The sequence below is a fragment of the Hemitrygon akajei genome, chromosome 5 (assembly GCF_048418815.1).
Source record: "Hemitrygon akajei chromosome 5, sHemAka1.3, whole genome shotgun sequence".
NCBI lineage: Eukaryota > Metazoa > Chordata > Chondrichthyes > Myliobatiformes > Dasyatidae > Hemitrygon > Hemitrygon akajei.
The window spans coordinates 35,874,426-35,886,876 of record NC_133128.1 but is presented as its reverse complement, the minus strand read 5'-3'; the positions used below and the strand labels follow the sequence as shown (position 1 = coordinate 35,886,876).

At 41.3% G+C, this 12,451-nt stretch overlaps 1 protein-coding gene across 2 annotated transcripts in view; it reads right to left on the bottom strand.

Moving 5' to 3' along the window:
- Positions 1-11,959, bottom strand: part of LOC140727636 (NXPE family member 3-like) — a 30,975-nt gene extending 19,016 nt beyond the window's left edge. The window contains exons 1-3 of one of the 2 annotated variants that reach the window (XM_073045240.1): positions 11,807-11,959; positions 4,101-4,277; positions 2,071-2,858 (exon numbers count right to left, since the gene is read on the bottom strand). In XM_073045240.1, coding sequence (XP_072901341.1) covers positions 2,071-2,858; positions 4,101-4,247 — 935 coding nt within the window. In that variant the 5' untranslated portion in view covers positions 4,248-4,277; positions 11,807-11,959. The remainder of the gene's footprint in view (positions 1-2,070; positions 2,859-4,100; positions 4,278-11,806) is intronic. The other variant, XM_073045241.1, reaches the window with a different exon arrangement.
- Between the last annotated feature and the right edge of the window lie 492 nt (positions 11,960-12,451).

Sequence of the window (12,451 nt, the reverse complement as noted above, 5' to 3'; positions counted from 1 at the left end):
AAGTGCTCAATTTGTTTCTCTGCCGATGCTCACGCTCTTGGTGGTTGGGTGGGTGGGGGGGGGTGGTGGTAAGGTTTAAGGGAGTTCTCCCTAACTACCTGGTTTCTGGAGGCTTTGGTAAAGAAGGTCCTGCAGCCTGAAATGGTTCTGGGAATGGAACTGAGATTCTAGCTGATTATCTGCAGAGTTGCTTCATAAGACACTTGTCAATTAGAAGAGGCAGAGTGATGAGGCGTTTGATGTTAGTGGGCATTTCCTGGGTAGAAAGATTTTCTTTCAAGTGCTCTGAGAGGCCGTGATGGTAGTGTGCCAGCATCGCTTCTGCATTCCAGCCGCACTCTGCCATGAGGTTCCGAAATTCCACAGAACTGAGCGTGAGTATTGGTGCATGCGAAGCGTCCAACCAGTACCTCATGGATGGTTGAAAATCCAGCGCATCTCAGGTTGTGAAATCTTCACATTCATTGCGAATGGGGGTTTTATTGTCCCAATTCACAGCAGTGCAGGTCAGAGCTCACCTAATCATGAGAGAAACACAAGGGCAGTCTTGGCTCAGTCTGTAACATACAGAGATGGCCGGAGCTTGAAATGCAAGGCCAGCTGGGACAGGAAGTCGAGGCTTGGCACTGGGGATCAGTTTGAAGCGTTCAGGCACCGGAATCAGGGAGGAGGTTGAGTGTCATGGGATTCCTGTACTGAAATGGAGAATTATAGTGTTAATAGCTTCCTGCTGTTTCAGGATTGTGTGTGCCTGTCGACAGATTACTTTCTTTAGGATAGCAAGCTCTGCAGGTCAATCACTGGTACACTTATCTGTCAGGAAACATACAGGAGTCTTGACCCAAATGCAGAGCAGCAGAGATGACCTAGCAGTGGGCGGTAACTTTTCCTGCAAAATAACAAGCTATGAGAGGCCACAAAACAAGAGAGAACCCATACTTAACACAACAAGGCAACAAGGTTACAGTGACTAGGAGCAGCTGGTTGTGACTGGCTGATTCGATGGGTGAATAAGGACTGTGGATGAGAGCTGGGTTTAAATAGACTGCAGGTGATGAGTTGGAAATGTGTAGCAGGTGACTCCTGTTAGCTGGGTGGTGACTTGGAGATGCAGGCTTTCATCTAGGTTAAATCTTTGAGAATCAATTAGTCAGAGTCATAGAAAAGTACAGCACAGAAACAGGCCCTTTGGCCCATCTGGCCTATGCTGAGCCATTTAAACTGTCTACTTCCATTGACCTGCACTGGGACCACAGTCCTCCATACCTCTACCTTCCATGTATCTATCCAAGCTTCTCTTAAACGTTGAAATCGAGCTTGCATGCAATACTTGCACTGACAACTTGTTCCACATTCTCATGACCTTCTGAGAGAAGGTCCCCTTAAATTTTTACCTTTCACTCTTAACTCATGATCTCTGGTTATTATCCCACCCAACTTCCGTGAAAAAAGCCTGCGAGCATTTATCCTGACTATTACCCTTATAATTTTGTATATCCCTATCAAATTTCCAAACATTCCAAGAAATAAAGTGCTAAGTATTCAATCTTTCCATATAACTCAGATCCTCTAAACTCGGCACCATCCTTGTAAATCTTCTCTGTACTCTTTCAATCTTATTTACATCTTTCCTATAGGTAGGTGACCAAAACTGCAAATGTACTCCAAATTAGGCCTCACCAACATCTTATACAACTTTAACATAGCATCAATACTTTGTACTCAATACTACGATTTATGAAGACCAATGTACCAAAAGTTTACCTTACAGCCCCATCAACCTATGACAGCACTTCCAAAGAACTATTGACCTGTATTCCCAGATCCCTTTGTTCTACTGTACACCTCAGTGCTCTACCATTCTCTGTGCAAGACTTACCCTTGATGGTCCTACCAAAGTGCAACAACTTGTACTTGTCTGCATTAAATTACATTTGCCATTTTCAGCACATTTATCCACTGATCCAGATTATACATGACCAAAAAGAAAAAATGTCAGCATAGCAATCTTGCTACAGTTTAGCTAAATCAAGAAATTAAGTTATATTTGAAAGGAAATAAATAACATACCTTTGGAAAAATTTAATATCTTCCCCCTTCAAATTCAGTTTTACATATCCTGCTCTGTCATAGTTGACACGAGAAGAGCAGAGAAGCTTTTTTGGTTTGTAACAGAACCAAGGCTCTCCAGTCCTGAGGTCAGTAAAGTTACAAAGTGGTTTAGTCTGAGGTAAAAATGCATTGCATATTGTAGTCTCTGAAATAGCCCCATATTTGAAGGTACTTTTCAAAAACACTCTAAATGGCTGTTCTTCACAAAGTCTCCAAAGTACCTGGATCCCTTCACTAGGATGAACCAGTGAAACAGACACGTGGACTTTTCCTGGCCAGAATAAAGTAAAATTGATGTGATAAGTTCCATTTTGGTGATCTATAACCGTTCCTGCTGAACCAGCTTTCAGCTCTGGAGTGTGGATCCGAGCCTGGAGATAGTCACCCCCGTATTGCTTCGGATTTCCTTCAAAATTGTACATACGCACCATCACCTGTAGCTGATCTCCAACATAGAAAGTCTTTTCAGAATTCAAAATAACAAAACGTGTAAGTGATGGGTTGCTGCTTTTCCGGAAAGGCACACTGGAGTTTGAAGGTTTTGGCCACTCAATCATTTTCAATACAGCTGCACCTTCTGATCTTTCCTCAGGGGTAAAGCTGTGACTCTGGTAGCCATACTGCAACAGCTTGTGTGTCCAATCAGGCTTCAGCACTTCCATGTCTTGCTGTATTGTGGAATAATTCTTTAGAGGTGGATACCTGCTCCATTGGGAGTCTGATTGAGAAAGTGAATGTATATCTGACTGTGGAAAGAAAAATAATTCAGTATTGAATATTTTATGTTGGCATCTGAGATGTTCCTAGAAGATTTATCTGTCAACTACAAGGGAATTCAGAGAGTCTATCCAGAGCTATGAATCCCACTGTCTTCTCGATGAAGTCATATTGAGACCAGAGAAGTACAGGGTTACTGAAGTTGTGCCTTCCTTTGAGGATTGCAGCATCCATAAGAAACACCCATCTCAAGTAACGTGGTACTTCTGAAAACTTATCAGACTGAAGGTGCCCCAGAGTGAGTTCCTGTCTGGGTAAAGGTATTACAGAATTCCAGAGTTGGTGAGAGAAAAGAAAACAATCTACACAGTGCTTCTATACCCAATCACTGCCCAATAACTTCCGTTGTATGGCAAAAGTAAAAAACAACAGGGTGGGGCTTTATCATGACACCACGTTACTGGTCAAGTGACCTGAAAGTATAGTCAAGGTTACACAGTGGGAAATAATTTAGTCAAAGTATCAGAAACCACAGGGTATCTACTGAGCTGTTCATCAAAATTAGTTTTCCTACATCATTTGTACACTTAACTATTCAAAGTGTTTCCTGAACAATAATTTGAGCAACTTATTCCCAGTCTGAAATATCTAAGAACACCAAATACTTAACCCCTGTGAGTAATAATAGCAGAAATGTAGACAACAGAAGGCAAACTGGCAGACTGAATCAATGTGCTGAAAAGCTACCACTACCTCTGTTCTTCAACATTGAAGTCATGTAATAGAGGAGGATATCAGAAGGAAATGGTGTTATTTAAGAGATTTAAAACTGGATAATCTTAGTACAATAAAATTAGCTCACTTGCTCTTAGTGGCTAAACCAAAGGACATGGGGACCATGAATCAAAATGCCTGCTTCCCACTAATACTTTAACACTCAGCAGGAAGACGTATCCTCACTACCCAGATCCCAATGCGACATTGAAGTGGTGGTGTCATGCCTACATTTGAAATGTAATTAAAAAGGAATGCGGTAAAAGGACATGACTTTCTCATACATCTCCAAAAGAGCGTCTGGCCCCTCTCCCTGCTCTCATAAACCACAAAGGTGAACAGGGAGAAACACAGCTCCTGGTCAAAATGGCTACAACAGAACTATGAACAATCTGATCCTTTCCTCTTTGATCTGGTGTTAAAAAGAAAAGCTTTTAAATATTGTTTCTTCATGCTCAGTTTAATCGATCGATTTTTCAGAATACCATTTTACACACCTTGATGAGCTGAAAGTTTATAATTACCACAAGCAGTGTCAGCGATACCAGAAACATGTAAAGGAGCTGCTTGAAATTGAAGTAAAGAGGCACTTTGATTTTACATTGGTCATTCATATTGGAAGGTTGATGTGCTCCCTTGCCCATTGGTCTGTTTAAAACTTCTTTTCAGCAAATCTGAAATTTAAATGATTCAAATAAATTTAAGACAAACAATTTTAACCTGACAGCTTTGATGTCAAAGTAAATTTATTATCAAAGTACATGCATGCCCCCATATACAACCTTGTGATTCATTTTCTTGCAGGCATTTAAAGGAAAACAAAGAAATACATTAGAATTCATGGAAAACTATGCATAAACAAAGACTGACAACAACTAATGGGCAAAAGAAGACAAATTGTGCAATTACAAAACTATAATACTGAGAATGTGAGGTGTAGTGTCCTTGAAAGTGAATCTGCAGGTTGTCGAATCAGTTCAGCATTGAGGTGAATGAAGTTATCCACAGTGGTTCAGGAGCCTGATGGTTGTAGGCCAATAACTGTTTCTGAACCTGGTGGTGTGGGACCCGAGGGTCCTGTACCTCCTGCTCGATGGTAATAATAAGAAAAGTGCATAGCCTTGATGGTGGAGGAACCTGATGATGGATGCCACTTTCTTCCATTCCACTCCATTCAAAGAGAAAACTTTGACCATATTTTCCACAGATCCAAATAAGGTTCTTCTGGAGGACTGGAATCTGGTTACCATCTAAAGGAATGTGCATGGTAATTCTGCTAATTTTCCATCAATCAAGGTAGTATGGATAAAAGCAAACACAATATATGAGGAAAAAATATAGCTGAAAAAATTTGGCAGCTGAAAAATTTGGCTTGTCCTTTAAAACCCTCACTAATTTTTATAGATGCACCGTGGAAAGCATTCTTCTAGGGTGCATCACAACCTGGTATGGAAGTTGTTCTGTCCAAGACCGGAAGAAGCTGTAGAAGATCGTGAACATAGCCCAGCACATCACACAAACCAATCTTCCATCCTTGGACTCACTTTACAATGGATGCTGTTGGAGAAGTGCTGCCAGGATAATCAAGGACACAACCCACCCAGCCAACACACTTTTTGTCCCTCTTCCCTCCGGGAGAAGGTTCAAGAGCTTGAAGATTCATACGGCCAGATTTGGAAACAGCCTCTTTCCAACTGTGATAAGACTGCTGAAAGGATCCTGACCCGGATCTGGGCCGTACTTTCCAAATATCCGGACCTGATTTGCACTACCTTACTTTTTCTTTTCTAATTATGATTTATAATTTAAATTTTTATTATATTTACTTTGATTTGTACTCCAGAGAGTGCAAAGCGCAGAATCAAATATCACTGTGATGATTGTACGCTCTAGTATCAATTGTTTGGTGACAGTAAAATAAAGGAGAGTCTTCAAAAGGCAATGGTACAGCAGTGGGACATGATGGTGGGGATATGTTTTTAACTATGAATATGTTTATATCTTCAAATATCTCACAATTCATAAGTGGGTAGAGCAATAGGCTTTCTTCCTTGCTGGAACTGTGGGAATGGGATGATAAAGTGAGCTAATTATTTTTCAGTGGGGTGACTCTGGTGGTAGAGACTAGTTTGCTACTGTGGACCTGGATAGAAATTGGGAAAAGAAAGGGGTTAGGAGGAGGTGTGGCTTGGTAACAGAAAAACATGAAGTGACACTGGCACACATAAAATGCGGAAGCAACACAGCAAGTCAGGCACCATCTACAGTATGGAGATGAATGGGCTGAGACCGGCCATCAGGACTGGAGAGGAAGCGGAGAGAATCCAGATTAGGAAGTTAGTGGGAAGGGGAGGAGTACAATCTGGTAGGCGATGGGTGAGACCAGTGAGGGGAATTAAGTGAAAAGCTGGACAGTGATAGGTGGAAGATGCAGAGGGTCGAGGAAGAAGCTTGATAGGAGAGGACAGTGGAGTAAGGGAGGGGGGTGGACAACTGGAGGGAAGTCTTGGGCAGTTCATGAGGATTAGGGAGAACAGATGAGGTGAAAGGGCTACCAGAATAAGGGAAATAAAAGAGGGGAATAAAAACCGGGGAATCATGGTGAAGTTTGAGAAATCGATGTTGTTGTTTACCCTGGAGTTTGAGTTGTAGCTCCTGCAACTTCGTTTGGCCACATCATGGTAGGAGTTCATAGGCCAACATGCTGGAATGGAAATAGCAGTGTCAAGTTCAAATGGGTGGTCACTGGGATTTGGGGAGGACAGAACAAATGTGCTTGTTGAAGCAGTCTCCCAATCTGCGTTAGGTCTTGCCAGTGTAGAGGAGGTTACACCTGATACAATAAATGACCACAACAAATTCAAAGGTGAAGAGTTGCCTGACCTAGATGGGCTCTAAATGGTAGTGAGGGAAGAGGTGTAGGGGCAAGTGTAACATTTGTCATGGTTGCAGGGATAAGTGCTGGGATGGAGGTCAATGGAGAGCAACAAGTAGACAAGGAATTCATACAGAGAGTGTTTTCTGTGGGAAGTAGGGGAGGGGGTAATGGGGTAGGAGAGAGAGTTGTGCCTGGTAGTAGGATCCTATTAGATATTGTAGAATTTGCAGAGAATGATGTGCTGGATACAGAGGCATGTGGGGTGTTACTGTATGTGAGGACAAGGGAAACCCTATCCTTGTTATGACAAGTTGTGGAATGGATGGAGTCAGACACAGGTAATATCAAAGAGATATGGGTGAGGGCAGCGTTGATAGTGGAGTGGTGGAAGGGAAGCCCCATTTTCTGATAAACAACAACTCCTTGATATTCTAGAACAGATGTGGTGGAGGCAGAGTTATTGAGAAAAGGGATCAGCAATTTTTCAGGTGACAGGGAGGGAAGAGGTATAGTCAAGATAACTGTGAGAGTCCGTGAATTTGTAAAGGATGTCCATAGATAGTCTGTCTCTGGAGAAGGGGAACAAAAGATCAGGAAAGAAGAGAGATGTGTCACAGATGAACCAAGTAAATTTGAGGGTGGGGTAGAAGTAGGATGCAAAATTGATTAAATTGGCGAACTGGACATGAGTGCATGAAGCAGCATCAATGTAGTTGAATAAGATTTGAGGAACATTGGGACATGGACACTTCTACACAGTCAATGAAAAGGTAGGCATACCTGTGCCCATGGTGATACTGGTGGCTTGGAGAATGTGGGAAGAGCTCAAAGAGAAATTGTTGAGTGTCAGAATCAGTTCTACCAAACAGAGGATAGTGATGGTGAAATGGAACTGTTTAGGTCTGTTGTTTGGAAAGCCTTAGGGTCTTCCTGATGGGGAACGGAAGTCTATAGGGATTGGATGTCCATATTGAAGAAAGAGGGTCAGGGCCAGCGAAATGAAATGATGAAGAGCATGTGAGGTATTACGTTAGGCTGACAGGTCATTAGTTCCCCTTCTCTCTGTCCCTATCACAACCATGTATTCCACTGCAGGGTCTTTGCACCCCTGCAGGCAGGCTGAGCACTAGGGTTGGGGTTGGGGTTGGCAAATGCGCTTGTGAGTATGTACATTCCAGCTAATCACTGTTTCATTATGGTGGTATTTAACTTCTTTCTTTTGACTTGGCCCAGCGATGTTACGCTCTCTGTTTACCCTCATCCATGTCCGGGGAGGAGAACCACCGTTTTGACACACCGTGGACGTGTAGTATTCATTTAGCATTCAGTTATCACAGTGTTGGTACTTGGCTTTCAGTTTCTGAGTTTTACTTTACAGTCCCGTTGGCCTAGCATTTATTGTTTTCTTCCCCCTTTCTTTCAAATTCTGCAACAATTCTCATTAAAGTCAGTGAACTGTTGATCTGCTTCAGTCAGTCTCTCTCGCTCTCTCTCCCCACATAGGCCATATCCGAATGTTCTTATACAAAAAAAAAGGTGCATTGCAGGTATAGGCAGGTAGAAACAAACGAGGTGCTTATGGAGAATAAGAAATCCAAGAAAACACTTAAGTAAAAAATCAGGATGTCTGAAAGAAGGCATGAAGTTGCCTTCACAGACAAGGTGAAGGAGAATCCTAAGGAATTCTACAGATGTGTTAAGAGCAAAAGGACTGCAAAGGACAAAATCTGGAAGATCAGAATGGTAATTCATGTGTGGAGTCAAAAGAGATGGGGGAAATCTTAAATGGATTTTTTTTTCACCTGTTTTTACTCAGGAGATGGATACAGAGTCCAGAAGTGAGGCAAAGTGTCATCAGCTTCATGGACTTGTACAGATTACAGGAGGAAGTCTTTGCTGTTGTGAGGCATATTAGGGTGGTTAAATCTCCAGAGCCTGACAAAATGTTTCAGTCAGACCCTGCAGAAGGCAAGTGTAGAAATTGTTGGAGCCCTCACTGAGATATATAAATCATCCTTAGTGCCAGGTGAGGTACCAGAGAATGGAGGATAGAGCAGTTCAAGAAAGGCTCTAAAAATAAACCAGTGAACCTGACATTAACAGGGGGGAAAGTGGAATGTAGTGTAAGGGATCAAATATATACGTATTTGGAAAGGCACAGACTGATTAAGGATAGTCAGCATGGCTTCGTATATGGTAGGTTATGTCTTATAGAGTTTGAGGAAGTTACCAGGAAAGCTGATGAAAGCAAGGCAGTGGATGTTGTCTATGTGGTCTTTGACAAGGCATTTGACAAAGACCTGCATGGGAGGTTGCTCAAGAAGGTTCAGTCACTTGGCATCAAGATAAGGTAGAAAATTGGATATGACATTGGCTTTGTGGAAGAAGCCAGAGAGTGGTAGTAGATGGTTGCCTTTCTGACTGGAGACCTTTGACTAGTGGAGTACCGTAATGATCGGTGCTGTATCCATTATTGTTTGTATTATTGTATTATTATCTATATCAATGGCCTGGAAGATAATGTGGTTAACTAGATCAGCAAATTTGTGGATGACACCAAGATTGTGGATGTAGTGGACAGCAAAGAAGGCTATCATGGTTTTCAGTGGGATCTGGATCAGCTGGGAAAGTGGGCTGAGAAAATGGCAGATGGAATTTAATGCAGATATGTGCATAGTGTTGCATTTCAGTAGGACCAAGGAGAATAGGTCTTACACAGTGAACCGCAGGGCACCGAGGAGTGTGGTAGAAAAAAGGGATCTGGGAATACAGGTCAATAATTCATTGAAAGTGGCATCACAGGTAGATGGGGTCGTAAAGAAAGCCTTTGGCACATTGGCTTCATAGATCAATGCATTGAGTACAGGAGATGGGATGTCATATTGAAGTTGTATAAGACATTGGTGAGGCCTAATATGGAGTACTATGTGTGGTTTTAGTTACCGACCTACAGGAGAGATGTAAATAAGGTTGAAAGCATGCATAGAAAATTTTCAACGATGTTGCTGGGTTTGGAGGAATTCAGTTATATGGAAAGATTGAATAGGTTCGGACTTTATTCCTTGGAATGTACAAGATCAAGAGGAGATTTGAAAGAGGTATACAAAAGAATGATTGGTATAGATAAGGTAAGTGCAAGCAGGCATTTTCCACTGAGGTTGGGTGGGACTACAACTAGAGGTCATGGGTTAAGGGTGAAAGGGGAAAATGAAGGGAAACTTCATCACTCAGAGGTTCGTGAGTTTGGAATGAGCTGCCAGTGCAAATGGTGCGTGTGAGCTTGATTTCAACATTTAAGAGAAGATTGGCTAGGTACATGGATGGTAGGGGAATGGAAGGCAATGGTCCCAGTACAGGTCAGTGGGATTAGGCAGGTTAAAAGTTTTGGCATGGACTAAATGAGCCGAAGGGCCTGGTTCTGTGCTGTAATCTTTATGACTCTATTATTTTGACCTGCTTCAGTGTCTGTCTGCCTTTCCACACTTGGCCATATCCAAATGTTCTGACACTCCTTCCTGTTGGATCTAGAGATAATATTGTCAAGAGAATTCTTTAGCATTCAAGAATGAGATGCATATCATGTGGATAGTCATTGTATTAGCTGTTCATAACACTAACTCACTTTACACATAACACTAAGAAACAAAGAAAGGATTCAAAAGAAAAAATAGCAAATAACTTGTGGCAATCTGGTATTGAAAACTAGCTCAAACTTGACATATAAGAAAATGTCTTTGATAAGAATAGTCCATGCAACAGTTTTAGTAACAAAGTGATACAGTGATACAGCTGCAGGCAAAGAAACTACAAAAATAGAAATAGAAAACCATCTATACTGTAAATCCATTAAACAGTTCAAGTCAAAGATAGAAGCAAGCACAAAGTTAAACTTCCCTAAATATTCAAGAATCCACCTATCTTTGTTTTAAATGAAAATGGAATCTACGTCTTCATGTGAGATTGAGAAGTCCAAAGATTCGGTCCTAATAGCCAATCCCATATACGGAGGCTGTGGAAACAGAGACATGAAACAACAGTTGAAGAAAAATTAAGGAAAAAAAAGAGGTTTTAGGAAGAGAAGTGCGTCAACATTTGGATAGGCAGAATTGAGAAGGATATATGTAAGAAATGGGAGAAAGGCACAAAATGACGAGATCCCGCTGACAGAAGAATTATAATGGGCTAAGTGACTTTTCTGTACACTGCAAAATCCTTTGTGTCAAGGAGGCTGGAAAACCTCTCGTCGGCAATCACCGTCACAAAGACTTGCTGTGAAGAAATTCATCACATGTACAAGCCGTTTCATAATGCGAAGAAATGATATCTTCACAAGAAAAAAAGAATTGAGACAGGGCAGCTAAATTACAAAGCAACGTGTAAAACTTTGAAGCCCCCTTCTCTAGAAAATTGAGAAGTGAACAGTCCATTGAATTGTTGAGTGCAATTTTTATTGGGACATTTTCTTGTTAACACAGTTTTGTTCTTTAGTTTAAATATAGTGGCATATATTTAAACTCATTATACGTCACTGAGTACTTCTTATTTTATCGCAACGCCCTAAAGTCACGCAAGACACTGACTAAAAGAGGATCACAGCGGGCGAGGCAGCATCTGTGGAGGAAAAAGGACGATCGGCGTCTGCAGTACACCCGAATCGTCGACTGCCATTTCTCTCCACAGATCCGGCATGTTTTTGTTGCAAAATAGATGTGCTATTCCCTCGATACCCTGAGCTGCGAAGAATTGCGAAACATTTTCGTTCATTAATATATTCCGAGGACTAGCTGGCAGTGTCAAAAGTCAGCAATTCAAATCAGACTTGACGCGAAAAAAAAGGATAGTCCCCACTTTTTTCCTCTATTTCTCCCTGGATACATAAACACTAAAAGAAGCGCTGTATAAATTTCAATTTGAATGACTTATTAAAAAAATGTCTTGTATGTAGTATTGTGCTGTAACTATAAGATTCCGTAGAAACTATGGCCACAGAACATGTACTTCATGTTTCCGCGGGAGCTGTTGCTTCTGTCGAGCTTTGCAGTTTATTCGTGTGTTACAAAATGTAAAGGTACAGTCCCCGAGCACAAGAGACCCAAGAAAGATTCCCAACGGATCTTCAATTTTCATTCGACATTTGGCGTCATGCAAAAAAAAACAAACTACGATCAACCCGGAGATTCAAAAGTATCTGAAATATATTTTTATTATCGTCTCCCACATCAGTTTGCTGCTGAGAGATTAAACCGGCAGCTTTCATTAGGACTTTTCTTTCGGAGACATTACAAAAATGTTAGAATAAAGGAATAAGAATCGATGTTGAATTACCTGCGATTTGTAATTAATACCCTCGGACTATAAAATAGGGTGCCGTCGCCGGATTACATTTCGCTCCTCTCGTAAAGTTGGCAACGATCGAACCATCAGGAAAATGGTAATAATCTCCTCGGTGCTTCAACAGCCAAAGTTTGCAACGTTATCGACCACTCCCTGTAACGAGCCTTTTGTCACCAAACAGGCCAGTTCAGTGACAATCTCGAGAAAATCTACAGATGATGAAATTCACTGAGTTCACAAAGAACAAATTGACTCCAGTAATTTAGTTTATAATTTAGTACATAATTTGTCATATCTGAAATACTCTGGCTGTTTATAATGGTCTCAGACTTCGTACCGTGTTGCAATAATAATTCAAAAATGCTGTCATATGTTAACAGCCATATTTTAAAGCAACAATAACCCTTCATGGGATTGTAAAATTCTTCAGTGAAACGGCTTTTGTTGTTTGTTGTCAATGGGCAGCGTCTAGTGACATTGTGCCTTGAACGACTGTGAGCAAATTCTGGACTCCACAAAAGGCAGTCGGAAAAACAGCGAATAATTTTAAAACACAATAGATACTGTAAATGCCAGAAACACGCACAAAATGCCGGAGGAACTGGGCAAGTTGGGCAGCATCTATGGAAGGAATAA